The sequence below is a fragment of the Triturus cristatus genome, chromosome 8, assembly GCF_964204655.1.
Source record: "Triturus cristatus chromosome 8, aTriCri1.1, whole genome shotgun sequence".
NCBI classification, from domain to species: domain Eukaryota; kingdom Metazoa; phylum Chordata; class Amphibia; order Caudata; family Salamandridae; genus Triturus; species Triturus cristatus.
Genome location: NC_140591.1, coordinates 1,650,328,264 through 1,650,355,934, shown reverse-complemented (window position 1 = coordinate 1,650,355,934; position 27,671 = coordinate 1,650,328,264). Strand labels below are relative to the sequence as shown.

Here is a 27,671-nt window from a genome sequence, read left to right as displayed (position 1 = left end):
CTCACTCCTGGAACTGCTGCTTTCTGCCGCGCTGCTACTCGCCGTCGATGCTCATCTGCTGCCGTCTGCTGCTCGCCATCTGATGATTCACCATCACTTATCGTCTCTGGGCCTCAAGGGTCACTTATCCTTATCTAATCTTCCCTCGCTATCAGAAAGAAACCATCCTCTGCTACCAACTGCTCCGGCCCATTTTAGTATCTCGCAATTATCTACTGGAACCCACTCTGGTCAGATGGAACTTTTTACTTGCCCAATAGCGTGGAGGGAAAAACACAATTATCAAAATTACTTCCTACAATTTGCCATAATCAAGGACTCGAGACTTAATCTCTTGGCTCTCTGGTTTTTATTATCAACATAAAGATTTGAAGATACAAAGTCCTCAGTACGAGGCACAACAAGTACATAGGCACTAACACAAATGCTACTCTACGAAGAATCCGCATACGGCTAAAAATAACTAAAAGCACAATCTCTAAAAGCATGAGGTAGAACACTACCAAGCAAATGTCGATACTAGGGACACTGAACCATACCATCTCTGTCCCTACTCTGCACTAGGGGACATCCCTACTTAGCAATCCCTTGAGACCCTCGTCGAGTAAAAGGTGCCAGAGTGAAACTTCATAAGAAGTCTTCACTTAGAGAGCTTGGTCTAAGTTGCCCCCTCTATCCCTTCGCCTAGCCTTCCTCTGCTCCGGGCTGCTCTGATCTACCTCCACCCTCGGGGCGCTGTCCCTAATACAGAACCCCAAATCCCAGAACACGCCCTTTGCGCCTCCTCTTCTGCGGGGTCGACTTTCAGAAATTTTCCACAGAGCGCTGTCCAGTTCCATCGTCCATCGCTTGGCCTTGAGTCCCAGACGCCATCCGCACTAGGAGTTACGATTGGCACATTCCAATGCACTCCCATGTCTGGCTTTTACTACATAAGTCAATTTGTGAACAAAGAGCTTCTCTACTAACGAGCAACTGTCCTTGCACCTGGGGTGAGATCATGCAAGGCAGACATACTTCACATCTTTTAAGTTGCAATTTACTACAGCCTAAAACCTCTACTAGAATAAATCCTTTTTGGCCTATTGCCCTTGGCTAACATAAGAAAATACCAGGCCTTTCGCCTCAACGATATATGCGAATTCTGGCCACTACTTCGGTTACACAAGCATGTCTAAATCACAGTATTGACATTTACATCTTTCTTTCATGTACGTTAAACTAAACAGTCTACAGACACATTTTCTAAGTTACACATTTCTAACACCACATTATTCTCATGTAAGCTAAACTCTATGAATTTCTCTAGCACGTTTACAATGTGCTTGTACATAGCTAGCACTTCTATCAAAATCGATATAGGTTATACAATTCTTAATACATTGCACACAAAATACCTGAGTACACATTTGGTTATATGCGGGTGCCGACTAACAGTGAATATAACGCACCCCTACAATTTTCAAACTTTTAAGCGCTACATCACTTGTTAGTCTCTCCTTAGTAACGCCTCCTCTTTATTTGTCACCCCCCACGGCGACTGGCCCCTTTACTTCGAGTGTTACATGGTACATGTTATATAGATTGTGAGCACTATTTTCTTTTTTAATGAGGTTCTCCTACTGCCTTCTCTACTCCCCCCTCCCTCCTGTTGTCTGTGCCATCTCCTCCCGCCCGCCCATTGTCTGTGCCTTCTCCCCTCCCCCGCCCTCCCTCCCATTGTCCGTGATGACTACCGTTTGCAATGCCATAGGTGCAAATGCTTGCCTTCCCTCATTGCTGTGACCCAGAGACCAAGTGAGGGTGTGTCGTGGATGAGGCAGGTAGAGCCACTATACTTTATTTTCTTATTAGATGTGGTGTAACAGCCAGAGCTGCCGACGATGGAACCAGGTCCGAGTTTCAGCGTCGCAAAACATCCTGTGATTCTGAGGAATTCCCTTCATCTCCCCATGCAAAAAAAAACAAAAAGTGAACGCTTAACATAACTGATACTTATGTAAAGGGTCGGGTTCACACCATGTAAAACAGCCCAAAAATAATTGTGCATTAACTGTAGATGGTAACACGGGCTGCTTCAAGGCTGTGAGCTTCTCTCGCACCGTGATCCCTCAGAAGGTAGGTGAGCCGTCAAAGAGAAGCTTTTGGGGATATCGCTGCCCCCCAAGAGCTCACAGGTCTTGTATGGCGTATTTAGACTGTTCTCACTTTTAGTCCAGTACACATTGCATGCTGGGAATGTTATGTTCACGCCGTCATCTAGAACAGTTATACTATAAGTTGAACTGTGCGACTTGCTCTTAACAGAAGGCATTGCAAGTGACTCTGTGTACCTGGCAGCCCTTGCAGCAAGTGCCCAGGACCAGGGCTGGACTCTGAACCCAAAGCAGCCCTAGCATTTTTTGTCAGACCACCAGCCCCCTTACGGTGCAAGGCGAGAGCAGCCAGCGACCCTGGCCACTACAAGGGGGTTTGAGAAACCAGCCCAGAGCACTTAAAGACTGTCCCCTCCTCCGCGTGCAGATTGCAGGTCCAGGCTCACGCACCTCACACCCGGAGATGCCAGCCAGAAGACAACTTAAAGACTGTCCCCTCCTCCTCGTGCAGATACCAGGTACAGGCTCACGCACCTCACACCCGGAGATGCCAGCCAGAAGACAACATAAAGACTGTCCCCTCCTCCTCGTGCAGATACCAGGTACAGGCTCACGCACCTCACACCGGGAGATGCAAAAAACGCAGATCATTTGAAACACTGCACTCTAATTTACTGCTTTTGTTGTATTGTACCTTATTTGTTGGGCATTCTTGCAATATATTGCGTGCCCAATGAGGGTTACGTGAGTTTTAGATAGGTGATATTTGCAGTCTGTGGTTGGTTAGCTGGTATGCAGGGTTTGATACCTGCCAACGTGCAAAATATTTTCACTGTGTGAGGAGGGTGCGGCATGGTGACGAGAGCTCACAAAAAAAGCACTGTGCACCTCACCAAGCCCCCTGTAAAAAATAAACAAAAGCATTTGCGATGCAATACGTATTGCATTTACGCGAGTTTAAGCTATTTGCATTATAAATGTCTATGTGTTTTATTTATGTTTTAAAAAAAAAACAGAAATAAAAGGCATTGTCATTTACAATGCCAATAGCTCAAACTCGCGTAAATGTTTTTGTTTTTTTAGTGTCTCCTTATCAAGTCCTTGTGGCGAGAAGGATGCTATGGTTATTTGGTTAACCAGTCTAGTTGTTCTGTCCCTCCGAATAGCTCATGCAGACAGAAAATAATAGGCTCAAATAAGGAAATGTGATGCATTTAAAATCTGTGCAAAATCTATGCAAGTTCCTCAGTGTTTGGAGTGGGATGGAACCTAAGTCTTTTAATAGTTGGAAGTCGGCATGTTCAAGCTCGTTCAATAAAAGTGTCAACTCCAAGCGCTGCAGTTCTACTGGATACTGTCAAGCGGGACAGGGACAACTCCAGAGAGGATTTTGAGCAAATTATCGGCTCCCCCTGATGGTGGCCCAGACTTTCGTAGTATTCTGCCCGCTTCCGCGAATAATTTACCGACCTGTGCTAGGTATTTTGGAGTGTCAGAAGTATATACGAGTTGTAGTGCTCCCTCGCATGATCTGATCTCGTGTTGCATAAGGATAGGCCTCAGATACCTAGGTCTCTTTCCTGATAAGCTTGCACAGCAGCATACGATGTGGGCAGCTGATTCAGAGTGGTAATTGCACAGCCTATATTGTTCCTGTGTCACTGCACACTTGTTCCAATGTGCCCTGTACTCTCTAATGGGTATAGTCAGTAGCCTGAATGATAAAATGTTCTTAAATGCATGCTTTCCAATTGCTGCTCTTAAATATGATTGGCAAAGAAAGGTTTTGTGGGATGTTGCAAGCTCCTCCGCACCTCTAATGCTCCTAGCCTTGATTAGATCCGGATCCCTCCAGGTCTTAGCTTGTAGCTTTACTTTGCGTTTTAGTTGTGCTTTGCTAATTTGGAGAGCCGTCAGTGATGTTAGATCCAGATTTAATGTTGAAGCGGCTAGTTCCAAGAACTTCGCCCAGGCACTTGACTTGTCCGAGAACATTGCCATAAGGGCACCCTGCAAAGAATCAGGATCTGCCCTGCTCATCTGGAAGTAATAGTTAATTATATATTTTTTGCATGCTACATCCATGCTTGCGAGATTGAATTTCAGGCGTATTAAAGTGCGCTGTATGTGCTTTGGCATGCAGAATACCTTTTTGTATGATGGTGTGTGGTTTCGCTCTAGTACCTCTGTCAGCCTTCCAGGGTAGGCGAGGTGGCAGTAACTTAGTGTTGGTACGAGTTTGGCACCAATTACTCTTCGTATTCCCTGTGCCGAGTGGCTGTGTAACATATGGTTGAGACGAGTTAGAGCATACATGGTCTTTGCTGCTTTGGCTCCTAAAGCCTTTGGCTGCTGCGTGCGTTTCCCTGAGTCCATAAGCCAAACTCCAAGGTAAATATACTTGGAGTCTGTGTCGACCTTTAGTGTTCCAAGTTTCCTTTTGAGTTCCTGTTTTAGGACATCGGCCGAAAATCAGGACTTTTGTTTTCCCGCATTTGCATGGCGGGCATTGCGATTATTATACTCATGTAATATGTCCAGGGCCCTCTTCATTGCTATTTGTGTCCGATCCATCAAGGCCAAGTCATCCGCATAATGTATTATTGGGAATATTTTCCATCCTAATGATGGTGGAAAGGTTCTACCTTTTAGTAGCGCTTCTCCTAGATCCGCTGCGTACAGGTTGAATAAGGTTGGGGTGAGTATGCACCCCTGCTTTAAACCTCTGTTAGTGGAAATCTGTCTGGTGACGAGTGATTGATCCTCACCCATGTATCCATGTATACGGCTGCCATTGCTGCAAGAATTTGTTTTGGAATGCCCCATTCTTCCAGTTTTTTCCACAGGATGTTACAGTCAATGCCCTCAAAGGCCGCACTGTATTCGACAAAGCAGGCATATAATGGAGTGTTTCTTTCACGCGCCTTTGAGCCCAGGTAGGCGAGAGTGATGATGTTGTCGAGAGTTGATGCGTTGGGCCTGAATCCTGTCTGATAGGGTGGTATGATTTTATTGTCAGTAATCCATTGCTCTAGTTCTTTTAGGAGAATTTTTGCAAAGAATTTGCCATCTAAGTCGAGGAGGGCAATTAACCTGTAGTTTTCTGGCGATGTTGGATCTCCCTTTTTATGTATTGGGTAGAGGATCGCGCCTTTCCATGCTTCTGGTACGGCGGACGTGGCAAGGCATTTGTTGAACAAGTTGAGCATTACTTGGGCCCAGAACGTTCTGTTGTCTTTGAAGATGATCCCCGGTATGCCGTTCGGTCCTGGAGCCCCATCACTTCAGTATTACTTAGTACCTTTGGTACCTCTGCCCTAGTTGCTGTTATGGTGCTGTCCTCCTTGTCTTCTGAAAGGATCTTCAGATACTCTACATGAAAAGTCTTTGATTTGTTCGAGTCTAAGTATAGATTCTTCATGTGCTGCTCCCATTTGGTTTCTGACGTTCTCTTTGCTACATGACGTAGTCGCTAGATTGTTTACATATGTTCAGAATTCTTTGGCTATGCTGGGAGTAAGCAAAGAGAAGAAGTGTTTCCACTGTTCCTGAGTTTCTTGATGTTTTTGGCTCTACACAATCTTTTTGTGTTGTTTTTTTCTGGCCGTATATATACATATATATATAAATATACATCCTGCCCTGCATTAGGGAGCTTTCCTCCAGGTGCAGGCGGATCCCTTTGTAGGACAAGTTTGTGACTCACATAGTATTAACTTTTGCAATAAGTACATTTCACACTCAACTAAATGTGAGTTTTTTCGACACAATCCTCTGTCTATTTTACTCTCAGCTATGGAGGGGGGGGGGGGGTATAAGTAATTTCCTCATGAAGTCCCTTTTAACCATGTGTGACCTCTTGCAGGAGCCGAGGCTTGGAGAAGCACTGGCCTTTACCTCTACCCAAAGCAGAAAGCATCCATCGAATTCCCACCATCAGCCATCGGAAAACAGCTGAAGGTAAGGCACTGCTTGTCATGGAAAGAGCTGCCATTGGCTGCTATCTCAACCGTGGGGTGTGAAAGGCCTGTAGTGCCCCTACTAGGTTAGTCAATGCCCCTGAACATCGAATCTAGAAGATAAAAGCACAGAAATATTGGGGGAAAAATACTGAATTCAAAATACCAGAATGTAAGTAGAGATGTTCTATACCTAAATCCACATATAGACAGACAGACAGACAGACGCCTTTGCAAGATATATATTTGAGGTACGTAGATGTGCAGTTAGGAATAATAAGTGTAAACTTCCCTATATGGACTGACCTTTTGAAATGTTGTCCCTGAATTTTCTGCCCGTGATATTCTTGTATATTGAAGTTATTAGCCTTAATATTTATTAGTACAATCCTAGGTTGGATAAACCAGTAAGCAGTACACCAAACTGATATGAGGATACCGCTCTGATAGCAGAGTCTTGGATTCACATGACTACGTGAAGCACAGTGGAGTTACCATAATCTGTGTGCGGTCTGATGACCCATACTCATGGCTGTTCATGTGAAATAGAAACTTCCCCGTTCACACACCATGACTTATTCTCCTCACCAAATATGTGCACCCCAGCCACTCTGCCTTAATATATCTGTGATCCATTGGTCCATATGTGATTGCTACACAATTGATAAATGTCTTCATATGTTGTGTTATGACAATTTGTACAGCGCACAGCTACTCAGAAGATTGTCCCGGCACTAAAGACTTACAACACCAGCTCAAAACCTAATCTGATAGTGTGAACAGCCAAGTTTTCAGATTCTTTTTGAAAACACTGGTTAGGCGTAGGTTTCTCAGGAGTTTGTTCAAGTTGAGGGGCCCCAAATAGGAAAAGGAACTGCTGCCCATTCTAAGTCGGTGGATCTGGGGGACTTTTGCCAGATAGGCAGAGGAAGAATGCAAAGTGCGTGCCGGAATGTATTCATGAATCCTCTCTCTGAGGTGTCCTGCTCCTGAATCATGCAAGGCCTTATGCACTAGGACCATTGCCTTAAATTGTATCCTATTTTTCATGGGCAGCCAGTGAAGGGCCTTCAGATGAGCGGACATGTGGGACCAAGGGGGTAGTTTCAGTAGAAGTCTGGCCGCCGAGTTTTGCACCACCTGAAGTCTGCTCAGAAGGCTTTCTGGGAGGCCAAGATAAAGGGTGTTCCCATAATCCAGTCTTGTGGTGATCAGAGCCTGGATGCCGACTCAGACAGGAGAGGTAGGAATCTTTTCTGCATCCGTAGTATGCCGAAACAGGAACTGATCAGCACTTGTATTCGAGGTTGGAACTAAAGAGTACTGTCAAATTTGATACCCAGATTCCTTACAGAACTTTGTAAGGGGCCTGGCTGCAGCACAGCCTTAGGCCAGCAAGATCTCTAAAGGTTAGGGGAAGCAGCCTCAATAATCATAATCTCAGTCTTGTCTGGTTTTCATTTCAGTTGGTACCGGGCCAACCACTGAGACACCGTAGAGAGGCAGAATGTGATGAGCTCCCCATCTAGCTCCTCTCCCCTACCACAGGAGAAGAGAAGCTGAGTACCGTCAGTATATGAGACTACCTTTGTGCCCATCGACTCTGCCAATGTCGCCAAAGGTGTGAGGTAGAAATTGAACAGTGTGGGGTTCAGTGCTGATCGATGGGGTATGCCCAGCATCAGAGTTCTGACTTGAGATTAAATATGAGGCAGCCAACTTCTTGGCTTCGGTTGCCCAGAAAAGAGGAAAGCCAATTCAGGGCAGTGTTTCTGATCCCTATTGCCTGAAGGCGTTTGGGTAGTTTTAGATGGGGAACCTTGTCAAAGGCCGCTAATAGGTCCAACATGATCAGGATGATCTTGCCTTCCTCATCGAGAGTGCTTCTGACATGCTCCACTACTTCCAAAAGCACTGTCTCTATACTGAAGTGTGGTCGGAAGCATGATTGACTGGAATGTAATAGTTTGTTTTCCTCCAGGAATTGAGACAGCTGGCTCTTTCCAGTATTTTAGCGAAGGCGGAAAGGAGGGAGATGGGTCTATAACTTGCCGGCTGTTTTGGGGCAGCCATGGGTTTCTTCAACAGAGGAAGCACTTGTGCCCTTTTCCAGTGTGCAGGGACCGTGCCAGTTGACAGCGAGGTGTTTAATATAGTATTCAATATTGTTTTGATAGTCTGGGCAGCCTTAATCAACAAGTTAATGGGGCAAGTATCAGATGGAGAGCCCGACTTCAGGCTTTTAATAGCTGTTAGTGTCATCTCAGGGGATAATGGTTCGAAACTGGATAGAATGGAACTTCCCGTGGGAGAAATGGACGTATCCAAGAGATCAGAAAGATTCGGGTCAGACTGTACATTGTTGAGAATGTCGGCCTTAATGGTAGCAATCTTTTTGTAAAAGAATAATTCTAGCTCCTTCCACCACTCAGCTGTCCGTTGACAGTCGCCTGATATGACCTTGGGTCTAAAAAAGGATTTGACGATTTTAAAAATCTCATTAGTCCTATCACCCACCTCCTCGAACTTTGTTTTGAAGAAGGCCTTCTTAGCTAGAAACACCTTAACTTGAGTGTTTACTGCTAGCTTATAGGTTGCTTTATCCTCTAGCTTGAAATTACATCTCCATACCCTTTCCTTGTGTTTACACTGTTTTTTACATGATCTAAGGTCATCATTGAACCACGGGGCCATCTGTTTGGTCCTTGCTAAAAGTCACCTCGTAATAGGGGCTAACTCATTGATGGTTCCTAAAATCCATCCATCCAGGGATGCGGCATCCTCTTCAAGAGAGCCAGACAAAGCTGTGGTGTTTGTTAGCAAGTCTTGCATCAGGACACTTTGCTGTACTTTGTGGTAGACTCAGTAGGGGGCCTGGGTATTTTCCTTGGGAGGCGGCCTGAAAAGTGTACATGGCCACGTGAATGAGATAAGGTGGTGGTTAGACCATGCAAGAGGGGATGGCTGCAGCACTTCCAAATACACATAATACCTGGTCTAATGTATGCTCTGCTTGGTGAGTCGACCCAAAAACATGTTGCTTGAGTGAGAAGGTTCTCATAGTATCTAAGAGTGCCCAAGCCTCCGGCTCTGAGGAGTTGTCCAAATGGACATAAAAATCTTCCAGGGCTATTAAATGAGCATACCTCGTGGCCCAAGTGGCTAAGGCATTGCCTAGTGAGTTCAAGCATGGGCTGGCCTGGCCGGGGGGGCAATAGATGAGGGCCCCTGCCAGAGACTGAAGGGGAGTTAGGGACAGTCAGAACCCTAATGCCTCTGCCTTCTCAGGACCATCAAGTGGAAAGGATGTACATTTGTATTCTTTTTTGTAAACTAATGCTATCCCACCACTCTGTCTGTTTCACGGTCCTTCCTCAGGACTCTCTAATTCGCAGGGATTGCTGTGGCTAACGTAGGATTGGCCGTATCTGAGAGCCAGGTTTCTGTGAGGAATGAGGCATCCAATTTCCCATCGTTTCGTATGTCAAAGACCTGAAGTTCATGTTTCTGGAGAGACCTCACCTTTATTAAAGCTGACGAGAACTGTTTTGATGTTGTGCTGGACTTACCAGTTGCGGGGGGAGGCTATGTTGTTTTTCCTGACATATTAGGGGTCAATGCACAGTCAGGACAAGCATACTTTTAATTTCACTTAAAAGGAGGCGCTGGAAGATTCAGGGACACTGACAGGCGCAGGAGGGCTTGCTTTTGGCACTCACGCTGCACGCGTCTGCTCCATGGCTCTATTTATCAGCATGTGGGTCAGACGACTAGAGTGCGCACTAACCAAAATGGCGCCTCTATAATGTCCACTCCCAGAAGAGGAATGCAGAAAATTCCCCTCCACTTCCCATGACAAGGGATGCAAACTCCCTGAAAATTAAAAAGGTGCCTGACTGTTTCAAATGATAAAATGCTCCACTGAGAACATAAAGTACAACAACAAATTCATACATTTTTAGAAGGAGTGGTACCAAAAGCCTCTCTGCACCTACAGCACTATTTATCACCATGTGGGCTCATAGAGTCCCTATTGAAAAAATAATGCAATCCATTGACAAAAATTTAAGCCATGCCACTTTCCACATTCTGACTGCAACTGTCTCATCTCATAGGTACAGATTGGATGCCAATCAGATGACATAAGTGATAAAGACATACTCTTTCGCTCGCCGTTAGTCATCAGGCTCTACGAGGTTAAGAGCGAGAAGATGACCATCTCCAACCTGTGGGGCGGCCTCATCTATATCCTGGTGCCAGACCGATGCCAGCTTGGACCTTTATCAGTCACCATAAAAGGGGCAGTGCGAGCACCCTTCTACAAGCATGGTGTGTATTGTGTTCATAACTTGGGTAGAACACAGGGCATAGACACTGTTACTATGATCAACTAATGAAGCATTTTGTGGGCTGATTACTTAATGTTTGCTACAAGGAGGAACTGATTCATATAGGTTGGTTTCGAGGGGTGAGATTGTGGGTTTAGGGAGACAAAATGCCATTTCCACTGTCTATTTGTGAGAGCTCCAAAGATATGAAGTCCTCTGCAGGGATGAAGTTTTTCCTTTTCTGTAGGCTATGTGGTTGGTATTTGTGTGGTTTTGGTAAATTATTGATATGATCAATGGAATTCATGAAGCTGTCAACTGAAAATACTGGAGATCTGGCTGCTGGTATTCAATGGGCTTCTTAAGGCAACTAATACATTTTGTACAGGTGGGTGGGGATTTCAGCATTCAAGGAGAATGAATCATCATAGAGTTCAGTCTCAGAGAGAAGGATAATGTCTAATTGATAATCTGTTGAGGAAGACTTTCCGGCTGCTTACGTTTGAGGGATTATAATCTCTTAGTTAAAGCTGAGTCTCATCAGCATGTCAGTGGAATGCAATATTCGCATTGTGAGTCATTGCTGGTGAGGTCTCCATGTAAGGGCTACATCGATGCAGGGGAGAGACGATCCTGGTGCTACACAACAGTTTAAGGTGTACGTTAATAACTCAAAGGAGTCAAGTTTAAGGAGTTGTATTCTAGCAGACTGGAGCATCTGCAACTAATCGAGGGCTGATCTTCCTAGTCCTCTTCTGGGCAAGAAGATGTTCATCCAGGTTGTGTGGTTTTCAGTGTTGAATGCTGCCCGCAGGGATCACCTTCGTCCAGGATTTCGATGATATCCTCAATATGGTGCTGAGAGTGTATGATTCCAGGCTGTTTCAGCCAGAATCTGGAATTAATTGTATTCAGGAGCTCACTCCTAGGTCTACATGTAGTGAGTTGCAACATTACCAGTTTGACATCTTGAGTAGAAGGATAATTGTCCTTTCCAGTAAGATCTCTTCCACTGATGACGTTACTATTTTGAGGTGTGCGGCCCAGCCCAGGTTTTGATCAATAATTCTGGAAGATTCTCTTCGCCATGCTTTCATGGGTTTGGGGCTACATAATCTTATGAAGCTCTTCGATTTTAAGAGGCTAAAAAGAGACGGCCATTAGGTTGCAGATATTTCAAATATAGGTGTCTGATATTTCCAATCCAGAGGTCGGCAAAGGCTTTGGTTTGAATATTTGTGCATCGTCTTGATTTGTATTATAAAGAATTCTGCTAGTTTCTCTGTCTTCACTTTCAGTCTTTGAATCTTAGGTTGTTTGATAGGTTGGAGCAGAGCCTAATGGTTTGGAATAGGAGTCCAGGCCTGATATTTGCTTCTCTGATCTTGTTTCTGATGACCAAGGAATTTATCACATTAAGAACATCATGCCCTATCAAGATTTTACAGAGATGCTCTGTCACAAGCGTGGCAGACGTCCTGTCGGCCGTAGTGCGTAATAGCCTATCACATTGTTAAATGACAAACTTTTTGACGGAGTATCCCGTCTGCCAAAATCCCTATTTATTTACGGGACGGAATTATGAGTTTGGTTTTATTTAATGCTTCCAATTTTTATCAGATGTGTTAAATAACCCAAAATTCCTTAAATCTTAGCAGGTCAAACCTGCCGAAATTTAACAGGAGACATGTGTACAGTATTGACTCTACCATGGGGATTTTGGTGTGTTAAACACGAAATTCTGCATGTTATTCCCCAAAAACTTGTAGTTGATGCAATTTATTGCACCCAAAAATAACGAACTCCATGGTATTGTTATTTACCTGGTGTGATAAATAGCACCTGTTCTTGTGATAGGGCCCTTAGTGTCAATAAATAATTAGGAATGCATGGATACTTCTAAATGGGTGTTTTTTTAGATTTTGTTTCTGCATAGCGAGTTATTTATTTTATTATGTTTTGGCACTCCAAAGAGGGCCACACAAACAAAATACACAAAATACATGTACATTTTCCATCATAAGAAGAAAAAGGTAAACAGTTACAACACTCTCCGTTAAAAAGGACATACTACGACACAGTCCTCCTTATTTCATCAATAAATATCTAAAAAACCTTTAAAAAAGTTAAAAATATTGAAGCAAAACATTTCATTGGGAGGAGTATATAAAGCCTTTAAAAAAGAATTTGCATCAAGAATTCCCAATTGTAAACAAATTGATCGTAGCCACTTTAAACGAAGTGAGCGCAATGCAGGACAAATAAACAATACATGAGTACAATCCTGTGCGGACATATTACAAAAATTACATAGGGGTGAAGATCCATACCATTTAGCCAAGAGAGAATTAAGCGGCAATAGATCTTGCCTCAAAAGAAACCAAAATCTCCGAATGCCGTGTGATAAATTCCAAAATACATAAGATTGAGCAAGCTTCCTAGAATACGTGTTAAACAGAAGGACGCTTCGCTTCTTGGCTGTCATGGATTCTTTATCCCTCATGAAGCAAAGAGTCCAGGAAGCCTGTTTCAAAAGAGATTTTAGTTGGGAAGGAGAAATAGTAAAGATAGAACTCTCATCTAATTCAAGGAGTGCCACAGCCTTTCTGAAATTCTTAACAATTTGAGAGTGCTCTTTAAAACTTCCCAGTAATTCTCTCTTGAGCAGGGATCTCAGAGTTCCCATTTCTCCTCTAGCGAGGCAGGCGACCCAACGTACTAATGCAGACAGGGCCTGTACCCAACTGCTACGCAGACCAAATTCAAGTCTAAGAGCAGCTGTAGAGCAAGCAGAATTCAGAGAGGTTAAAGACCTTAATAATTTTCCTTCAATCATATGAAGGAAGCCCCAGTGTTTTAAATCGACCAATTCTATTCCATATAGGAGAGTAGAAGGGATTTTTGCCTCATAAACCTCTAGTAAAAAAGCAAAGTGTCTTCTCCCTGTAGCGGAATAAAGAGCACTCAAGCTTTTGCCTTGAGACAGGGCTTTACGAGAGTTGTTATCAATGTGCTGCCTCTCGCTCAGGTTTGCAGAAACAATTCTTCCTAAAAAGGTATATGATTTAACACTTCCAATTTCTGCCCACCTACTGACCAGCCATAATTCTCGAATTTAGATTTTTTCCTCCCCGTAATGCACATAACTTTACTTTTTGAGGCATTTATCCTCAAGAAGTGGGACTCAGCAAAGTCATGTAAAGCCTGCAGACGATTAGCTAGACCTTTAGGGGTTAGATCTAGAATTAAAATATCGTCGGCATATAGGAGGCAGGCTATAGGATAACCCCCCACTACCGGGGCTATGCCAACACAAGATGCAAGTGAAGTTGGAAGATCAGCAATATACAGGGAGAACAGCAGAGGAGCCAGAAGACAACCCTGCTTTAAACTATTAGTGGAGGGAATAGCCCGCGAGAGCCCCCTTTCTCCACCCTGTAACACTCGACACCAAGTGTCCGAATGTAGAGATCGTACTAGGTCTAATAGAAGAGAGGGCATACCCAATATAGCTAGCTTTCTCCACAGCAAAGGACGATCCACTTTATCAAATGCTGTGGAGAAATCAATAAAGGCCGCATAGACTCCTCCGCCCCGAACTCTTACATATTTATCTAGCATAACCTGCAGGGCTGTAAGGTTATCCAAAGTACCATGCCCTTTGCGGAAGCCCGTTTGTTCAAGAGGTAAAATCTGGTTCACCTCGACCCAATCGGTAATTAGAGCTAGAAGGCATTTGGAAAAAACTTTTCCAATAGCATCAAGAAGGGCTATCTGACGATAGTTCATTGGGTTATTCCTATCTCCCTTCTTGAACAGGGGAACCAAAATGCTCCCCTTCCAAGAGGATGGCACAATCTTACTGGAAAAGCAAGCTCTAAATAGAGGAAAGAGAATCTTACTCCATAAGACAGGGTCTAACTTTAGTATCGAAATGGGAAGTTCATCGGGCCCCATAGCTCCAGAGGAGCGCATATCCTTAATGGCCATTTCAATGGTTTTCTCTGAGGGGGCTTCAATGGGAAGCTCAACATCTCTAGGAGCTCCTAAGGAGCATTCACAATCAAATGCTACGCCATTCCCAGCATAAAGGTCGGAGATAAACGACACCCATAACGATTCAGCAATAGGAATAGGATGAGGGCTGACTCTAACTCCACAACCCTCTCCAATGAGAGACCAAAATTTTCTAACATTACCATGAACAACCGCCTCCCGTAAGCTTATCCAAAGAGAATCCTCTTTTTCCTTTTTAAGTTTCTTCTTAATGCGACTTCTCCTTCTTTTTAACAGATATATTTTGTTTTTTAATTCAATAGATCTGCACAGAAATTGTTCCCGCATTAACCTATTTATCGCCTTATTTAAAGGGATCAAAGAACTGGGAACGAAGCTCCTTTTTTCAGAAAAAGTGGATCTATTAGCAACACGAATAACCTCCTTCATGAAGTTCTCAAAATGAGTCAGTTCAGAACCCTGCCAATCATTCAATTCTAGGATAGTTTTTCCTAAAATACATTCCTGGCTTTAAAATTCCAAAAACATCTTCCAGTATTCTTATGAAAATTAACTATATCGCTATTAAGATACCATGAGTCTGAACTTGGAAAAAATAAAGACAAATTTATAGTAATCACCTTGTGATCACTAAATAATGTCGGTAGGACTACCAAATCTTTTACAGAAGAAAAGATATCATAGTCAATGATTACATAATCCAAGATTGACTGACTAAAGGGGGATCTATGAGTATAATTGGCAGGAGAATCAGAGGGGAGCCTACCATTCACTATTATCCCCTCAGTTGCAGAAAGTTCTTCCAATAACAACTTCCCTCTTTTATTAGTTTTGATTTTATTAGGGAAGAGAATCTGAGGGATAAGGAAGGCTTCTTCTTTACATTTATTTCTAAATAACTCTAAACTAGAGTTAGAGACCTTACAATTAAAATCACCGACTAACAGCACATGGGGGGGTGTATCTAGCTCTTTAAGCTGTTTAATATATGAAAAGACTTGCTTCAATAAAATATTAAAACATTCATCTGGGGGAATATATACATTTATTATAACTAATGAAGTATTGGTACCCCTACTTGATAGCGAGCGGAGGGTCACTGCCTGAAAGAGGTTCTTTGGGTCAACATAATGTGTAAAATTCCATTTCAGACTATTTGACAAGAGGCACGCAAGACCACCTTTTGCATGCCCTTTCTTTGATGGTGATGCCCTTGCCTCAAGGACAAAATAATCTTTCCCTGCACATAAACTACTAGGACACCAGGTCTCTTGGAGGCAAATAATACTAGCTTTCATGGAGAATAAATATTGAAGTTTCTCGGGATTATTATGTATCCCGGCAGCATTCCAGGAGATAACTTTTAAACTGTTGCTAAAGATGTTGAAAGAGCTTAGGATTGTCTAAGGTTTTAGTAGACAAAACCCCAGGTAACCAATTCCACTGAAAATTATCTTTGTTTGGGGGAATATTCTGGGAGAACGAAACTGGCATTACCTGCGTCACCCGGCGAGTATTTTTAGAAACAGAGATCTTTAATTCATCATATAGGGAAGAGAAAGTATCTTGATCATTGCCCTGCTGAGAGAGTCTATTAAGAGGGGAACAATTTCTCCCAAAGGGGAGAACAGGTAAAACATCAATTCCCCTACACTGAAAACTCTCCGCCTGTTGCAAAATGAGATTTAGTATAAGTTTAGAGTAGAACTTTACCCTAACAAAGGGAGCGGATGCTGTTCCTAATATAGAAACTAAGTCGATATCATTTGAATGAATTAATTTTAGGCTCTCAATTTCCTTAAAATATTTGAGTAACCATGCTCTATTTAGGTATAAGTCAGAATCGAATAAGGGTAAAAAATCTACTGTAAATGTGTCAACAAAGGCTTCAGGCATTTTTGAGGGCAAATGCTGGGGCCGAACCTCTCCAACATCCGAAGCAGGAAAAACGGGGGCACAAGGAACAAGGGCTACAGACCGCAAGGGGACCGGCCCAGGCAATTCTACCTCGGGTAAAGGAGTTGCCCAACTCCCTACTTCCGGTGGGGGACCATTCCCAGGGCAATCAGAAAAGGTTTCTGTGCCCGGAACTGGGGGCTTTAAGATATCAGAGGAATGGGAAACCACCTCCTTGCCCGCCGATTCTCTGGACATTTGGACCTTAAAGTCTAAAACCTGAGAATCCTCAAAAATGATTTGTTTCTGCTTTTTCTTTCTAAATCTACGGATTGGTTTCCTCTTTTTTCCTAAATTCTTTCTTTGTTTTCTAATTTTTCCCTTTTCAACCCCCCCTAATCCCTTTGATTCAGGTATAAAAATTGGAAATAGTTCTTTTTCAGCTTTTGGAGCAGCAATCCCAACGCTTTCTTCTTCAATTTCAAGGTCGCAGAGCTTTGCGCAATTAGATACGAATAAAATGGGGGCTACAAGGGGCTTATTTTTAGGGGTATCCATGAGTTTATTTTGGATTGAGTTTTCATTTTCGTTTAAGAGCACACTACCCAACTCGTGCCCCTGAAGGCTTACTTTAGGAATTATATCAAGAACCTTTTCCGGAGCTTTTAACAATAAAGCTTTTAATATCTGAGTAACAGATTCCAGAATGCAATCGGAACTTCCCACAAATTTACTCAATAACTGCAGGATGGAGGCCAGCAAATGTTCCAATGCAATCAAGGATTCAGAAATCGGTTTTTCCACTTTATCATAACCGAGCAAACCCTTATGCCCAGTGTCAGATAAATTAAGCAGTGGACTCATGGAAAAATTAGACTGAGAAAAAATATCTGGCGATTTTAGGGAGGGGGTACTACTAAAAAGAAAAAGACCAGAAGAAGAAACACCAGTCGGGGGTTTGATCACTTCAGGTAAGTTCAAAGGACCGTCAGCTAAGTATCGACCACACAGCTCAAGGTCAATACTTGACAACTGAGAAACACCCTTACTGTCCATCAATAATTGTGAACCTCTAATGGGATCAGTAAGAGGAAGCTCTGTAGAAATGACTGGCACATTGGTTTGCTGCTCAATCTTGGGATAAAAAGAAACATCCCCATTATTTCCTGACCTATCAGGTGGCAATGGGAAGGGGTCTTCGGAAGGCGGGATATCTGATTGATCTTTTATCCCCCTACTAGAAACCGTCTTCTCCCAAAATTGAGGCAGCAGGGATTGACCCTTTAGTAGCGGGTTACTGGGAGATCTGTTACTACGGGAAGTGGGTTTTGACAACATACAAACCCTATCCCCTAAAACTCTCCCCGAACGTAGTTTTTTGGCCGACATCTTTATACAACAAGGTACTATAACCCCAAATGAATACAATAAATATATGTTAAATTAAAAGAAGGTGAAATATTTGAAGGTAAGTAACGAAGAGTTCCTCATCAACAGGAGAATGTGCACAGCATAAATATATAATGGAAGTAATGCAGAGATTTTAAAGCAGCGGCGATAAGGCGCCGCCCGCGCGCGGTCCCGCGATGCGGGGGCTCTGTTCAAATTTATGCGCCTCCGTGCGCGTTGTTGGTGATGCAGGCGGCCTTCCGCCGCTAGGGCTCCTGGGGGCTGAAGTCCTGCACTCTGCGGCCGCTAGGGAGCACGACAGTGGCAGCGGCAGGAAAGTTAGTAAACCAGCACCGGAACCGGTAAGAAGAACAAACAGGGTTTTGTTTCGCTATACCCAGGGTTGTGGAGTCGCCTACAAAGGCAGTATGCAGCGCCTGCGCTTTTTCCAGCACTATTCTGGCCTACAGGTAATGGAACATAGAAGAGTACTTAGCTGAAAGAGTTCATGGAGTGTTTCCACAGTTAAGACCTCAGCCGTGCAGTCCCATGGGAGTTCTACTCCAAGACGTAGTTCAGGAGGAAACAGCGTGGTTTCAGCGCGTGAAAAGAAACAAAGACTATATGAGGATAAATCCTGCACAGGCACCGAGCCCCTTGACGGCTCCAGTAGGTACAACGGTGAGTGTTCCTTACACGCACAAACGCAAATGTAGAAAGGACGCAATCCGAGGCTTTCAAGCGGCTCTTGCTTTGGTCCAGCGCATTTATCTTTGGAATGCCAGGGACAACGGAGGATTAAAGGTAAAGGAAATCCAAGCCACTATTTCACTATTTCTTTAACATAACATGTGTATTTGTAAATCACACGCAAACCCAGAAGGCTATCTGGTCACTGAATAACATATGTTCATTGTTACCCAACAGTACAAATTTTATCAACCTCAGAAGGATGAAAGGCTGAGTGGACCCACCGGGATTTAAACTTGTGCCCACGAGGTCAAACACAGGCCCCTACGGTAGACGCATTAGTCCACCAAGCCACCAGACCATGCGGATGATTTTCCCTGACTGAAAAAATTACACAAAAGCCAGTCTGGCATTCAGGGGCAGTTGTGGGACCTCAGCTTTGACACAGTTGTTTTTGCTTATGTTCAGAAGTTTAGTTCATAGGGTATATAGAGAGCAACTCACATCTTTACCTTGCTGCTGGTTAGCTCTGGTGTTCTGATTAAACAACAAGTACATAAACATCATATTTGATTCTGCTGCAGGAGAAACCACCGAGTCTGCCTGGCTGGACACTGTCCGGCACTATCCTGCCCCTTGGGCAGAGTTTGCCACTGAGAACATCATCCTCACCGTCCCTGCGGAGAAGGCCCTAACAGTGGAGAAGCCCAGCGCCCTGATGTCCACGTGGGACCGCATGATGGAAGCGATTGCTGAGCTGGCCGCCATCCCTTTCCCCTTCTTGAGGCCAGAGAGAATTGTGGCAGATGTCCAAATATCAGCAGGTAAGTACTACACCCAGGTACTTCTCTCCTACACACTACCAGATCCAGTTCTGTCACAAGTGGCACCAGTGGTAGGACGAGTGCATGCCACACACCCTGGCCAGATTAGAGTTCACCCTGACTATTTGAGTGTCCACAATGTACTTGCTACTTGCAATCACAGCACATTCCAGGGTCTGAAGGTTGCTTTGTAATCAATGATTAGAAAGATGGCATCAGAAGATTCATTAGATTTAGATCTAAATATAAAATGAAATAACATTGCTACAGCCCAAAAGATCAAGCTTTACTTCACACTCTGTGGGGCAGGGAGAGTCACTATTTTGAGGTTATCAAGAAAATCTTCAATTATTTCCAAGTATAAAATGGTTCTCCACCCACAAATACAGATTCCAGTAATATATATGCCTATCCTGGCCAAGCCTTTGAGGGTACAAAGAGTCAGTACTTGGCTGGGAGCAACACTTTGAAATCTATTCCCACAGACTGCATCTGAGGCTTGGTTGTCATGCTATTAGATGGAGGCCTTCTGTTGTTTAAGTCTCACAAAGCTTTTCTCCATCCTTGCTATTTACAGCCCTGTCTGCCCTAAGCCAAGCCTTTGATCCAATCTCACAGCTCATCCACTACTTCCAGGTAGATCAGCAGGTCTGAAAGTCAGATCCGCTCTTCTTTTCATTCTTGTGTGTGAGAGGGACTGGTCAATGAGATCTCAGAGAGGTGGCAAACTCCTTGCACACAACCCCAGTGCATTACTGCCTCACACATATTCCATAATTCTTCTAAGACTTCCGTGCCCAGTCCCACTATGAAGCAGATAAGTCAGGGAGTCCATTATTCCACTTAATGTCCCCGGATGCTACTCAGTCGTCTATGGGGAAGCTGATGATGCGCCTTGTCACTGCACATGTGAGAAATCTTACTTCAATGGATTCTGTCCTGCCACCATACAAGAGCTTGGAGTGTACAATGTAGGTTTAATGATTACATTTCTGTCTGTTGCATTTACACCATCTACTCAGAATATTTCAGAGACTGTTTTTCTATCGCCGCACTTCCATTCTATTCTGTTCCATGTGAAGCCTTGGATCTAGCCCCATAGGTCCTAATTTCTGACACCCTACGCACCTGCCACTCTCTGTAACATCCCCAAGACTGTAAAAATACTATATTACTAGTTAACATGTGGCTGCCTCACAAAAGACACACAAGACTTCATGGTGCTTGGATTGTGGCCACAGCAGGACATAATCAGTCCAAAGGCCTGGAGAAGCCTCTCTCACAAAACCAGCCTCAGGATTTTATGAAGGGCATTCAGTGAATGATGTGTCTGTGCCACACAGAGCTTCAGAGAACTGCTCCTCAGACTAAGGATCGATGACCCCAAGAGAGGAGGGTTTGTGGGGCAGATGTGTCAATGAAGTTCATTTTTTAAGTTTCGAGAGGTCACTCGAGAGTCTAAGCTGTGATGCAATCAGACATATATTTTGAAGCTTTGTGCACCAGGAGATCAGATTGGCACATCTCCTTGACGTGATAATGCCGGGCCCATAGCACACATTCCACCACCTTTAGGAATCTGTTTGGCAGCTGACCCTTGCCATAACAGAGCCTCCCTGAGAAAGCTATATCTCCCAATCAGGTATTACCTAATTACACATATACTTTGAGGTGTCAGAGAACTTACACTGGAGCCTGGTTAGCAGGGCCCGGTACACTACAGAGCCCATATTTAGAAAGGTTTTGAGTCTGGTTTTTCACTTTTTTAACTCAGACTCAACAAGGTATCTATTTTTTGGATTTACAAACCAACCCCAATTGGCATTAGCATTGGTTTGCTAGAAAAGACCATGCAAACCTGTGTAAAGGGGCATTCCATGAATGGTACATGGCCCTCACATGCAACCACATGTTTTTTGACGCAATAGTATTGTGTACTGGAAGGGCATACACAACCTATGCTAGACTCAGGCACATGCCTTTGCGCTATGGTGCAAAAGTGTGTGTTTGATGCCCGGCAGCAAACTTCTGCGTCGGCGCTAGGGAGAGGGGAGGACAGTGCCATATCTCTGTAGATATGGTGCTATCCACCTCTCTCCTAACCACACAATGCAGCTCAGTAACTTTGGTGGCTGGGTTGTGTGACTTTTTCGTAAATCTGGGCCAAGGAAAAAAAAACAGCAGCATCAGTTCAAAAATTGGGTGAAAAGTGGTGAGGGCTCATCCTGTAAAAATGATCTTTCCTCACATATATAGATTTAACTGTTTTACTCTGAATTTTTGGGGCATATTTACGAGAAAATAACGCAGCGCGGTGCCGCAAGCCATTTTGCTGCGCCGTGCTGCGTTACTTTCAGAGCACAGGGATGCCTCATATCTACAACAATTTGATGGATCCCTGTGCTCTCCCCTGCACTGGCGCACAATTGGCTGCCATGCGCCGACGCAGGCATGATTGTTTACGAGAGGTGTTTTCCTGTTTCTATGTGTGCTGCATAATGCAGCACGCACAGAAAGAGTAAAACACTAGGAGGAAAATTGAAAATATTTCTCCTCGTTGCGCCTCCCTATGACTCTCCTTTGGAGGCGTAGCATTCTGACGTATTCCCAAGTTTATGATTTCTTGTAAATCTGGGAATGTGTCAGGTGCCATCGGTATTGCGTGGAAAAAGGGCCATATTTACAAGGGCACGAATACCCCGCAGGGTGGCTTTAAGTGTCCTTGTAAATATGGGGAAGCAAAATGAGCCGCCGGTGCATCACAAAAAGTGACACACCAGCAGCGCAGGGGCTTGTAAATATGCCCCGTGGTATTTAATACCCTGACACCATACCAGAAGGTAAAGAAAGGGATCTGATACAATATTTTCTCATTGAATATTACAGGAGATAGATTCTCTGGCCTTAGGCTGCACTGTACTGTTAGACTGCCATTCCATGAACTGAGCTTTTTTCCGAAAATCGTTTTTTTTTTATTACAGACATCTTGTAATATAGACATTGGAATCCAGCTCTTTTGGCAATGGAAGTGTTCATGCAATGAATTATTTGTACAATCTCTTGAAACTGCTCATAATAAGTATGCCACATGGTTCATATTTCTCTTCTCTGTGGCACAGAAGTGATACTCTGAAACGGCCCATTCCGGTACTGCGGAATCACCTGGGGGGTCCCTTGCCTGGTCCATGGTGCCTACAGGACTGGACCTTATCTGAGAACATCCTATACTGGACTTACCCTCACCAAGGGCTCTCTGCAGTGCCTTATTATTACAGACCCTGGGGCATATTTACGAGCCCCTATCGCCACCACAACGTCCTTTTTCAGGACATTTTAGAGGCGACAGGGGCTACGCCTTATTCACAAGGCAGCAATAAGCCACTTAATGTGGCTTAACGCTACCTTGTGAATGAGGCCCCCTTTTACGTTATACTTAGCGTGAAAGGAGGTGGGAAATGGGTGTTGTGGTGGGCATTCCACCGCAACACCCATTGATTTTGACAATGCCCCATATTTACAAGGCCAGCGTAAATATGGGCCAAAATCAAGACCAGGGTAAACCGGTGCAACGAGGAGAAATGTTTCATGTCTCCTCGTTTTTTCTGTTTCTATGTGTGCTGCGTTGTGCAGCACACATAGAAACAGCAAAAGGCCTTTCATTGTTTATGTGCAGGAAGGTGTCCCTTCCTGCACATCAACAATCATTAAAAATAATTACGTTTTGCAGCTTCTATGTGCGCGGCATTAAGCAGCTCACAAAGAAGATACAAAACATAATTTCAAGATTGTTTATGTGCAGGAAGGGGGACCTTCCTCCACATAAACAATCTTCCCCTCAACGCAGACACCTTTGCACTATGGTGCAAGGTTGCCTGCGTTGGAACTAGTCAGCTAGCTTTAACGCCAGTGCAGGGGTAAACGCAGAGATGCACCATATTGTTGTAAGTAGGGTGCAGCCCTGCGTTTCAGAAGTGGCAGCATGCGGCGTTAGGAGGCTAATGCAGCGCTCCGCCACTTCATAGTAAATGTGCCCACTGATGTGCTAACAGGGCAGAGAGCTACACCATACCCGATGGAGGTCACTCATTCAGAGTAACCAGGAGTTATAAAGGGTGGGGAGAACCTGATTTATCCAAGCCATAGACTGGCCTTCTTGATCCAAGCTGGTCTGGTTAGGGCTTCACCCCCTGTCTTTACATACAGCTACTTCCAAGAGTTATTTATACTAATTAAGAATCAGAATTAGGATTATTTGGTTTAGTATTAATGTGTGCAATCCCCTGATGTGTGTTCAGCTATGGTATCCTCAAACCAGTGTAAGGAGATCACACTTATGAGCCCCAAAGGTGCAAATATGTCTTTGATTGTTGAATAAGGAGGAAGTGATGGGTGAGTGGGACCACAGATATTATCTCTTGCTTCTGATAGAAAATTGGTCTCTTCCTCTGTAGACTCTCAAAAAGAGACACAGCAGCACAGATTGTTGTTTGAGTGTACAAAGATGTTGTCCATGTGCAGTGTTTGGGTGGTTCTTTTGCAGGATGCTGTAAAATACATCCTTTGGCTTCTCATTTCAGGCTCGATGCATTCTGGCTATCCCATCATGGGTCTCACAAAAAGCTGTGAAGAATTCCTCAAAGTAGAGTTAAATACTACAGGAAACTGGGGTCCCATCCACGAGTTGGGGCACAATCAGCAAGTCTGGAATTGGGACCTCAAACCTAACACCACAGAGGCCACCTGCAACCTTTGGTCCGTCTACGTGAGCGAGAAGGTGCTGAAGGTCTCGAGGAGCAAAGCTCACAGGGTCCTTGAGCCACAAACAAGAGAGAAGGCCATCAAGGACTACATCCAGAAAGGGGCCAAGCTGGAGGATTGGAAGGACTGGACAGCTCTGGAGACATATCTGCAGGTGAGCGTTGTGGGGAAATGGGTGAAATCATATGGGTTCTGCAGTCTGTGGAGGTGTCATCTCCAGAATAGCCCTCTTGGTAATCTTCCATACCCAGGACCTTCCACTCCCTGACACCTGGCACTCAGTTCTTTTTATCACAAATGCAGAATTCATGTTTGGGCAAACTCAAACCATTAAACTGACATGCGCTTCCTCTTGATAAACATACCAAGTTGCCCAGCAGGGATAATATTTCAAACTACTGAATAAATAAACAAGTGAGGGGCACCACTCATTTTTATCACAGGAGAAACAGATGTATTTCGTCTAACCTATTAATCACAAAAATGCAATCCATTTATCACTTCATCATGGCCATCTAGCATATGTAAATGATTCACCTTTGCTTTTCGAGTAGGTGAGTAACTCTGTGATAAGTCAAGTAGGGATCTTTTGCCTTCACAGTGGTAAGAGACGCAGCGCCGCTCCCAATTCTGCATGCGATCTGAATGAAACACTGAAGCCCAATGTGGGTTCCAGAAATGAAATCCATTTGTTCAGACGACGTGTGCTGTAGGAGCCTAGCATTCAATCAATCAATCAGTTATTTATAAAGCACAGCAAATCACTCTGGAGGGTCTCAAGACGCTGGAGTTGCTAGCTGCTGTGTGTTGGTTTATTCATTCAAACAGTCAGGTCTACAGTCTTTCCTGAATTGCTGGAGCAATAGGGCGGTCCTGAGGTGCAGGGGAAGGCAGTTCCAAGCTTTGGTCGCCAGGTGGGAGAAAGAGTGTCCTGCGCTCTTGGTCAAATGGATCCAGGGGGTATATGCGAGGAAGAGGGGGGGAGTGTCCTGCGCTGTTGGTCAAATGGATCCAGGGGGTATCTGCGAGGAAGAGGGGGGAGTGTCCTGCGCTGTTGGTCAAATGGATCCAGGGGGTATCTGCGAGGAAGAGGGGGGCAGATAGTAGGGGTCTGGTCAGTTAGTGAATGGTCTTGTGTGTATTGATGTATACTGGTTCTTCATTGTTAGGGTGAAGGAGCCGGGTTCCAAGTTCTAGACTTACCCTGGATCCCCTGGCCGATGGCTCTTTGTTTCCTGTTTTACCAGCGTGGAGGAGAGAAAAGCCCACCTGCCAATTATACATTACCCATACTCCTAACCAAGGAAATACAGACTCCTAATCCAATTTTATTATATTTATTACAACACCATGAAAAGTTGAACATACAAACATTGTTAGAAATGGGGGTCTCTAGTTGGCAATGGCTGGCCACTGTCCAAGTAGGGACCCTTCTTCCTAAGTCAGAGTAAGCAGCCTACACCCTTTGATAACCCCTGCTCAACCCTGTGGTAACGTGGCACGAGCAGCTAGGCTTATCTCAGAGGCAGCGTGTGAAGCATTTATGACCATACACAGTAATACAATGAGGAACACTACAAATGGACACCACTCAAGTAATCAGAAAAAAATAAGTATATTTATATAGACTTAACACAAGACCAGTAACAGTAAAAATCCACAATACTAAGACCATAGGGTTACTTTAAAAATGCTGCAAAAATAGTTCAAGGTGCACAAAACGATGTTCAGTACAATGCAGTGGTCTCTGCGACCCTTTTACTCAGAAGGTATCTGGATTCTGTAGCAAAGCAACAAAAATGTCGCTAAGGAGTTGTAGCGATAAATGTCCTCACGCTAACCAGCGATGCGTTGAATCCTTACCGCAAGGAAGGATGATGCGCTGGGTTGCGTGCAGAACAAAGCGACAAACTTCTGCACGCTAAGCCGGCGATGCGATAAAATCCTTGCCACTAAGGAAGGATGATGCGCCGAGCTTGTTGCGTGTGCGATCTTTCTGCGATAAAAGCAAATGGCGCTCAGCGAGGGAGCGACGATCCTGATGCGATGCGGGGAAAATGGGGAACGCACGGCGTCCGCGCTGCAATGAACTTGGTGCGATGATTTTTGGTTAGCGAGCGTTTTCAGGCCCGCAGTCAGGCGATTCAATAACTTGGGTTAGCGAGCGTTTTGGAACCCGCTGACAGGCTCTGCGATGATCTTCGGGATAGCGGGCACTCTTATGCCCGCAGACAGATGATGCGATGCACTTGGGTTACTGGCCATTTTGGGGCCCGCTGACAGGTAATGCGATAATCTTCGGGGTTAGTGGGCATTTTCAGGCCCGCCGACAGGTGATGCAACGATCTCCGGTAGCGAGCGCTCGGCGGCAGCAGAGCGACGATTTTCCTCACGCTTTCCAGCTGCAGCGGCTCGCTAACAGGGGTTAGCGACTCTTTTCAGCACTCTTTTCTCAACAGTAGAACTAGAGGCCCTGGAACTCACAGGAGCCTCACCTGCAGATAGAAATCCTCGCTGGGAGGAAACAGGAAGCTGGCGTTGGAGTCTGATGTGCCTGAGACTCCTGCAGGAGGCCAGCTCTCTTCTAGCCCTTGGGTGATTGCTGTAGCCAAAAATAAAAGTTCCTTCAAAGTCCTTTTCCTCTTCTTCCAAGTCAGTAGTTACCACTGCAGGCCAGTCCAAGAAACAGCATACAAGCACAAGGACAGTCCTTCTCCTGCGGATTCCTGTAGTTACACGGACAGAGGTTCTTCTTGTTGTCCAGGAGCAATACAAATTGTAGGGGTTGGGGCACAAATATTTATACCCCCAAAGTCTTTGTTCTTATGAGCCACAAGTCTCTGAACCCAGCCAGAACCAGTTCTGCCCAGCCCTGGAGCACTTTGTTTACCAGGCTGCATCCTTCCTTTCAGAAAGAGGGGGTCTGCCTTCAGACGCACAGTGGGAGGTGGAGCCAGCATTCACCTTGCCAGGCACAGCCCTATTCAAGTGCAGGAGCTACCCTTCCCCTCACTCCAAGGCAGATCTCTCTATTCAACCTAGGTCTGACTCAGCCTGCCCTGTCCCTCCAAAACCAGACAGCCAATAAACATAACAGCAGAGCACACTGGAAGGCTGAAGCAAGAAAGTACCTATACTCTAAAAGTGGTAGTTTCAAACACAGAATATAACAAGCATTTGCAATGCAATAGGTCTCGCATTTACGTGTGTTTGAGGTATTGGCATTGTCAATGACAATGGCTTTTAGTTTTGTTTTCATATTTATGTTTTAATAACGAAAACAAAAATAAAAGGCATTGTTATTTGCAATGTCAATAGCTCAAACTCGTATAAATGCGAGACCTAACAATGCAGTGGGTATATTTGAAAATCACAATCAAGTACTAGCGCCTGGGCTTTACTACGAATCCTGGTTCCACTCCTGAGTGACTCAGTGACACAGGGCGCCCGTGACTGCATCGCACTACTTCACCATCTGGAAAGGTGAGACGCTTGTTTACCTCATGGCACGCGGAAGTCGGTGCTGACTAAGGACGTGCCCTGCTGTCTGTAAGGAGCGCCTCCCTTCCAAGCATTGCCCGGTATTCCCTTCCTGCTTTCGGGGTCATGTGCGGCGTCCTCACCTGACTCCGGGCAGCTCTAACTGCGGGGAACAAGGTCCCAAACCAACAGAGTCTTCCCGCCTGCGAGGACAATGAGTCTGGCATGGGTGAG

At 44.6% G+C, this 27,671-nt stretch overlaps 1 protein-coding gene across 1 annotated transcript in view; it reads left to right on the top strand.

The window, feature by feature from the left end:
- Positions 1-27,671, top strand: part of LOC146808489 (TRPM8 channel-associated factor homolog) — a 153,195-nt gene that overhangs the window by 96,166 nt on the left and 29,358 nt on the right. Inside the window, exons 3-6 of the mRNA XM_085623579.1 lie at positions 5,962-6,056; positions 10,171-10,384; positions 18,960-19,199; positions 23,777-24,111. Of these exons, the coding sequence (XP_085479705.1) occupies positions 5,962-6,056; positions 10,171-10,384; positions 18,960-19,199; positions 23,777-24,111 (884 nt within the window). The remainder of the gene's footprint in view (positions 1-5,961; positions 6,057-10,170; positions 10,385-18,959; positions 19,200-23,776; positions 24,112-27,671) is intronic.